Here is a 7,852-nt window from a genome sequence, read left to right on the forward strand (position 1 = left end):
TAGACATTGTTTAAACAGCAGAGGTGGTAAAGCACGTCTAGGGGGGTACGTCATCGATCAACTCTAAACCTGTTACCAGCAAGGCTCTTGAAGACATAAGCTACTTTTCTTCCTCTCTTCTTTCTAAGAGTGAGAGGTTAGAGAAGTTACATGACTTGCATTGCAGTGATCTCTTCTAATCAGGCAACACCACTTGGAGCCTACTTAAAACGAAAAAGGCTTTTAGAAGTGGGGCCGATATAGAACAGCATCTCTGTATATGAAACTGGAGGCCACGCATCTGAACTGCGATGCATAAGGTCTGACTTTCCATGCTGACCTTCCCCATGAAATTGCTATTTCACAGGGAACAAACTGGCCCCTGTCAACCACCAGGGCCAGACAGTAGGGCACAGACAAGTTCCATGGAAACTAATCATACCCTCAGACTCAGGAATTCAGTATAGAGACAGGTGAAGAAACCAAGCAACTGTTACCCTGCACATGCCCAATCTTGTCTGATCTTGAAAGCTAAGCAGGGTCAGGCCTGGTTAGTACTTGGATGGGAGACTGCCTGGGAATACTGGGTGCTGTAGGCTTATACCATGTTCTCGGAAGCTAAGCAGGGTCAGGCCTGGTTAGTACTTGGATGGGAGACCGCCTGGGAATACCAGGTGCTGTAGGCTTATACCATGATCTCGGAAGCTAAGCAGGGTCAGGCCTGGTTAGTACTTGGATGGGAGACCGCCTGGGAATACCGGGTGCTGTAGGCTTATACCATAGTCTTTCGAGACTGAAGGCTGCCAACCAATCCTGTGAAGGCTGGACAGGAGGGAGCCAAGGAAACAGATAAACCCCTGTAAACCCCCCCCCCCCCCACACACACACTAAACCAGTGGTTCTCACACATTCAGCTCCAGGACCCACTTTTTAGAATGAGAATCTGTGGGGACCCACCGGAAGTGATGTCATGACTGGAAGTGGCATCATTAAGCAGGATCATTTTTAACAATCCTAGGCTGCAATCCTGCCCACACTTACCCAGGAGTAAGCCCCATTGACTATCATTGTTCAAAGCATATACATAGTAGCCTGTAAGAAGTGCAGATCTGTAACATTTCCACAAATGCAGTCACATACCATGGGAGCATCAAGTCTAATATATTAAAAATACTGAAATGAACCCACCCGACTTTGGCTCGTGACCCACATAGCGGGATCGACAGTTTGAGAAACACTGCACTAACCTATCAGCTCCCAAGTACACATCACTCAGTCTTGCTCTTATGGTAGGCCAGAGCAGATCAATTGTAGCTCTCTCTCTCTCTCTCTCTCTCTCTCTCCCCTGAACTTTCAACAAGAACGAACCAGCAACTCAGCCATGGAAGTCAATTCATCTAACAGGAGGAAGAAGATGCAAAATGACTGATAGGAGTGAGGGGGGAGGGGAACCCACACATACTTTTAATGCTACTGAGTTTGGTAAGTGAGTCAAAATGCTTTGGTGGGCTGGATCTGGCCCACAGGTTTGGGGACCTCACTACAGATTCACTTTGACATCTAGAATTGCTCCTGGAGACTATAAAGAAGGCCTTGCAATTACTGAGGGAAACAACTGGCATTTTAAAAAAAGCCTCTGAAGCACTCAGCCTAATGAACACACCACAAAAAATTACTACAAGTAATTTGTGGCTAACTTCCATTTACACTGACGGGAATCACGTTAGCTCGTTTTTCAAGCAGCAGTGTTCTAATTATCTTTCCACACTGCACACCTTAGCAATTGCTCAGGATTCATCAGTGTGTTTCTGGAACAAAAATTAACAGCCCTGGGGTTGCCGTCCGGCTTCTTTGAAAATTCCAGTAAGTGAGTTGTCAGCCCAGAAAACGGGTGTCCTCCACTCCCCGATGAAGTCATAGAGGCTGCCCACAAGTTTCACAGGAATTCACACTTGCCGAGCCAAAGCCTTATCTCAAAAAGGAGAAAGGCGGGCCTTGAGCATTTCCTCTTTCTTGCAAAACTGAGTTATCTAGTAACGTACATCCGAAGCTTCCCCAGGTTGAAAATTTAGGACCGTTTGACCTATCAAGAAAGGAATGTACCCACAAGACATTCCTGCTCCCATCATTACATCCTTTGCTAAGAATTCACAGGGAATGCACAAACGAGGGCAGGAACCCGACTAGGACTGCACAGCCTGCTGAGGAGAGGAGCTCATAATTCAAAGCAATGCCAGTGGGCTGCCTTTAGACCGGGGTAGGCAACCTAAGGTCCAGGGGCCAAATTCGACCTGCCACCCAAAGACATCTGGCCCTCAGACTCCAGCTTGTAGTGGAGTTATGGGTGGCACTTTTCTCTAGGAAGCAGCAACCGTAGCAGCACTGGGGCTCGATGAGGCGTCCACGCATCCCTGGGAGTGAGCCCCGTTGACTCTAATGGGGCTGACTCGTGAGTAGACCTGGAGAGGAGCCGCTGGCAGGCTTCTCTCCCATCCATGCATCCCTGGGAGTGAGCTCCGTTGACTCTACTGGGGCTGACTCGTGGGTAGACCTGGAGAGGAGCCACTGGCAGGCTTCTCTCCCGTCCACGCATCCCTGGGAGTGAGCCCCATTGACTCTACTGGGGCTGACTTACCTTTCCCCTGTTTTTGCACTGGTATGTATGGAGATCTGCCCCCCCCCCAACTTCCATCTGTTGGTTCTGTGTGCAAGGGGTTTTGCACTGGTCTTGCTGTGATGTCTATATAGAGAACTTCCCTCCCCCACACCTTTCCCCTGTTTTTGCACTGGTCTGTATAGAGATCTGCTCCCCCCCCCACTTGTATTGGAATCGAGGAAGATCTGGTGAGGAGGTAGATGTGGTGTCAGCAGTGGCCCCTTTAAGGGTAAGGCCTGGGCATCCAGCAGAGTGTGCTGCACAGCTGCAGCCACTTGAAGGCAATAGGGCCCTCAGGGATATAAGAGCACCTGAGGCAGGAAGGGCTCCACTTACTTATGTGAGTCAGCCTTTTCCTACATGAAGATCTTTAAGTCCAAGTACCGTTCCACCATGACTGATGAACATTTGGAAGTGTGCTTGAGGCTGGCTGTCAGCAGCTACTGTCTGGACTATGCATCCATGGCTGATTCACTTCAGTGCAAGTCATCAAAGTAAACTCAAGTAATTACAAAAAATGTTTACAGTTAATTATGTTGTGTTGTGCAATATTGGCTCATGCAGTTATGCAAGGTGCACCAACATACATTGTACACATAAATGTTATATGTTATGATGGCATGAACATTGTAAAAAAACTCTGGTAGATCTCCGGGCCTTGCTGGGTTTCAAAGTAGCTCTCGAGCCAAAAAAAGTGTGAGCACCCCTGCTGTACAGTGTGCAGCAAATTGGGTGGAAGGCTTTGCCACCTGCACCCGCGAAAGAGCACAAAGTAAATGTTGTGATAGACAACGAATCGACAGCAGCAGGGCGGTGTGGACTGGGGGGAGGCAGTTGCAGTTTTGGGGGCTTTTTGGACATAGTGCTATTGGTCATGTATGTGACAGGCAATGTGTACCTGCTAGGGCTCCTATGGTGCTCTGGTTGGGGCACTCACAGAAAGTCCCTCTCAGGCTCCAATGCCAGTCTGAGGCTTGACAACCAGCTCTACCTGAGCTCCGTCCCCTTCAATTTCTTAGGCATGTCAGTGGTGCAGGATTGGTACTTTGGATTGCCGCATGCTGCTCAGACACAGTCTGCTCACCATCACTGTTCCCTCTTACATGCCAAGCAGCTGTGTACTTCCAAACCAAGCTCCACCACACAGATCGGCAACCAGGTCATTCAGCAATGACACTAGGACATCGGCCAAATGTGGGTAGTCTGTGGAACTCCTTGCTATAGGATGTGGTGATGGCATCTGGCCTGGACGCCTATAAAAGGGGATTGGACAAGTTTCTGGAGGAAAAATCCATTATGGGTTATAAGCCATGATGTGTATGTGCAACCTCCTGATTTTAGAAATGGGCTATGTCAGAATGCCAGATGCAAGGGAGGGCACCAGGATGAGGTCTCTTGTTGTCTGGTGTGTTCCCTGGGGCATTTGGTGGGCTGCTGTGAGATACAGGAAGCTGGACTAGATGGGCCTATGGCCTGATCCAGCGAGGCTGTTCTTATGTTCTTAAACTACAATTCCCAGGAAGCCTTGCAGGTCTCTTGTTATCTGGTGTGCTCCCTGGGGCATTTGGTGGGCCGCTGTGAGATACAGGAAGCTGGACTAGATGGGCCTTTGGCCTGATCCAGTGGGGCTGTTCTTATGTTCTTAACTACAATTCCCAGGAGGCCTTGCAGGTCTCTTGTTATCTGGTGTGCTCCCTGGGGCATTTGGTGGGCCGCTGTGAGATACAGGAAGCTGGACTAGATGAGCCTACGGCCTGATCCAGTGGGGTTGTTCTTATGTTCTTAAATGACTGGAAGTGATGCAAGGGCTCACCATCCACTCACAGATATGGCCTCTGGTCCAGATGCAGAAGAAGGTTGCCGACCCCTGCTTTAGATGTTCCCCTGACACCTTCAGAGATAAAGTGCGATGCTGTTTTTGTTGTTATTCATGGAAGACCTAATGAAGGGACTTTGTTCAGTGTATCCCAAGGAATAGGGCTAGGGAGAGATGAGTGAAGAGAAACTCACAGTTCCTCTATTAAAGGGGTAGACATTAGAAACAAGCCTAGTATGATACACAGTGCCTGGCCTTGCACTTGCTCACTGATCGGGGAAGAGTACGACATGGAATGTATTTAAAGGCCGGGTTGTTGTTTTTTAATAGTTAGAATTGCACATACTGAAAAGAAAATTAGGGCCATAACTTCAGGGTAGAGAACAGGCTTTGTATGCAAGAAGGTTTCGGTCACCTTCAGGTAAAACTGAGGAAATCCTCCTACCTGAAACCTTTTCTGGCTTGTACTGGTATAGCTTCCTTTCCGGCACCTATTTTGATATATCCTTGGAACGTTTCCAAATAGAAGAGCGTTTGGTCATGTGAGCGGAAGTCCGAAGCAGTAAAGCCCACACACAGCCTCACCCCCACATCTGTTAGAAAGAGGCCTCACTAACAAAGCTCACCCCACGCCTTCAATCAGTCTGCCACCCCTGGCCAAGGACCACCTCTCTCAGTAGGTGATCAAGAGCTGGAGCTCCTTGGGGGAAGGAAGGAACACACATGTCTTTCCACAAACGCTAATCCTCATATCACGATGTACGTGTTCTGGCTACATAGTAAAATGTCACCTGTGAAGTCGTCCTTGTTCCGTCAGCCAATCTGACATTACAAAGGATTCCGAGCTATTCAAACACCTGAAGGCAATTGGTATGAACATCTGTGCCAGAAAAGGGTTTTAAGGACTGCACTTTTTTTTTTTTTACTGTATAAAAGAGAAGTTCCTCCCCCCCCCCACACACACACACCACCCACCAGGGATATCATGGCCACCTGATGCTATATTCCTTTGCCACTAATTGTAGACTCTCAAAATCCCTGGGAAACACAAAGAAGTTAATTAAGCTCCACTCTGTGCTGCCAAAACTTTTAAAAAAGTGAACATGCATATACTTAAGAGGTCTATTTTCAGCAGACTAAGCCTTCTTGGGTGAGCGGAGGGGGGGATCAGAAACTCTGCTTTTCTCTAAGGTAACTTCATGTGTGAACAAGCCCCCGCTGAGCTCCATGGATTTACTCCCCTGCAAAGTTGCAGTTTGGTCTGTGTAAACCAGCAGCCTGAGGGTGGGATGCTTTAAAGGCCACTGCTCCCCGCAGAAGAGTTTTAACAATCGTGCGTGGAAAGAAGGCCACAAGCACATGATGTGAAACCATTTTGGAGGGCAAGGGGGGGAAATGGAGAGGCACACCTTAGTGCATTTAGTTTGGCTGTTGCAGAGTGGAACGACATCGTGCCGGCCGTTCTGTTCACTCAGGTGGGGAGAGGGAAGCAAAGCCTCTCTTGTCACAGGAAGTCGTGTCCTGATCTGAAAGAATCCCTCGGGGGGGGGGGGGAAGCGATCCTCTTAGAGAGAGGGAGCCCCGCCTCTGGCCCTCAATAGCCTGCTCTTTCGAGCCACCCCTGCCAGCCTTGTTTAGCGTCAGGTGCTCTGAAAGTGCGGCTGGCTGCTTCACCCTTAACACAGCTGCAATTCAGTAAACGCCACCAAGGAAGCCACGTACCCAAAAGGCATCTTGCAGCCAAACTACAGAGCAAGGGCCACATTGTCCCAGAAACAGAGGGGGGGGGCACCTCAAGCACATGCAGATATCCAACAGCCTTTCTTACTTTCAAGCTGCAGCTAGGATTGTTTTTAAAGACACCTCCTCATTCATTATCACTGTGGTTCACGTGCATTTCAGACCATAAGAGACAGTCCGTCTCCCGGTTCTTTTTGTCTGGAAAGGATTTTTAGGTCCATTTGAACCAATACACCTGCACCCACTTAGAAAGTGGAGATTTCTTACCTTCCACCTCCTCATCGTCACACACGTGCTTCAGGAATGAGGCCCCTCTGTCCAACACGGCCTCATCCTCCATCCTGTAGTAGTAGAAAAGAAAGAAAGAGTGTTCAGACTTTTCCTGGAGCGAGCTGCTTGAATTGGCCCAGCTCCGGGGCAGGTTAACTTGCAGGCTATTGTTCATGTTACGAGAGAGCAGAGTCGCTTTTCAGGCCGGGCTCGCAGCTCCTTCATGCAGCTTGTGGCGGTGCTCAGCCGGTCCCCCGGTGCTCGGCTCCTGAACTCCAGGAGGGCATCGCAACAGAGGCAGGAGGTGGTCCAAAGGTAATCAAGGCCAGCAGTCTTTCCTTCTTTTAATTAAAGCAAGACCACCAAGGAAGACCGGAACACACAGGCAAAAAAAGAGATCTTGGTATGCACATGCCATACAGTTAGCAGCGTTCACTTCCAAGTGCCCCCGCAAGATAGTGCCCACGGAAAAGTCTATAGGAGGTGATGTACATCCCGTGCAAGACAGACATGTGCAAACATCCTGCATGCCCAGAAGCGGCCGGAGTCCCTTAATACCAGCAGAGCATGCTTCTTCGTTGCAAGGCAAAGCTGCGTGTCACATGTTGGCCTTACGGAAACCTGACATCTGAGGATTATCCACAGACCAAGCTCCAGCAAGCCAGGCCGTCAGAGCAACAGGCTCGCTGCCGCGTCATACGGTCATTCAAGTACCATTTGCTTCATTTTTCTGTCTGTGGGTCCCAATCACTTCTCTCTCTCTTTTCTGACACTGCCCATAATTAACAGACATTTTCTAGATTTTGCAAAGGACACGGGGAAAAGAAGATTCTTGTATACTATTAAACGGAGGGGACATCAAATATTTCAGGCACGAAGCATCATCCAGCATTTTATGTCAAGATACTTCAGGATAACGGGTGAAATGTCAAGGTGGTGTTTGTTTTTAACTGACCACGGCTTTTTAACTTGATATGTGTTTATTTAAATCACGGATTTTGGTCAGGAAAGCCTTAGCAAAATATATCTCAGGTCTGTTTTACATTCTACAATATACCACAAAACAGCAACTAGAGACCCTTGGGCCAAATCCAGCTCAAATGACCACCCATTTGCCAACCAATGGTAAAAGAGTGTGGTGAGAGTAGTAGCGGTTCAGAGGCTAGAGGGAGAGGGCTACTTCATTGCCGCTCAAATGGTTGGCAACCTTCAGTCTCGAAAGACTATGGTATAAGCCTACAGCACCCGGTATTCCCAAGCGGTCTCTCATCCAAGTACTAACCAGGCCTGACCCTGCTTAGCTTCTGAGATCAGATAAGATCAGGCATCTGCAGGGTAACAGTTGCTGCTTAAACATCTCCTTCTCAAATTCACTCTTCAGGAAAATTTCT

At 48.6% G+C, this 7,852-nt stretch overlaps 1 protein-coding gene across 1 annotated transcript in view; it reads right to left on the reverse strand.

The window, feature by feature from the left end:
- The window catches only part of SLC4A4 (solute carrier family 4 member 4), a 207,368-nt gene that overhangs the window by 158,524 nt on the left and 40,992 nt on the right, over positions 1–7,852 (reverse strand). Inside the window, exon 2 of the mRNA XM_066632671.1 lies at positions 6,459–6,532. Coding sequence (XP_066488768.1) covers positions 6,459–6,532 — 74 coding nt within the window. The remainder of the gene's footprint in view (positions 1–6,458; positions 6,533–7,852) is intronic.

The sequence above is a fragment of the Tiliqua scincoides genome, chromosome 6 (genome assembly GCF_035046505.1).
Source record: "Tiliqua scincoides isolate rTilSci1 chromosome 6, rTilSci1.hap2, whole genome shotgun sequence".
Classification (NCBI taxonomy): Eukaryota; Metazoa; Chordata; class Lepidosauria; order Squamata; family Scincidae; genus Tiliqua; species Tiliqua scincoides.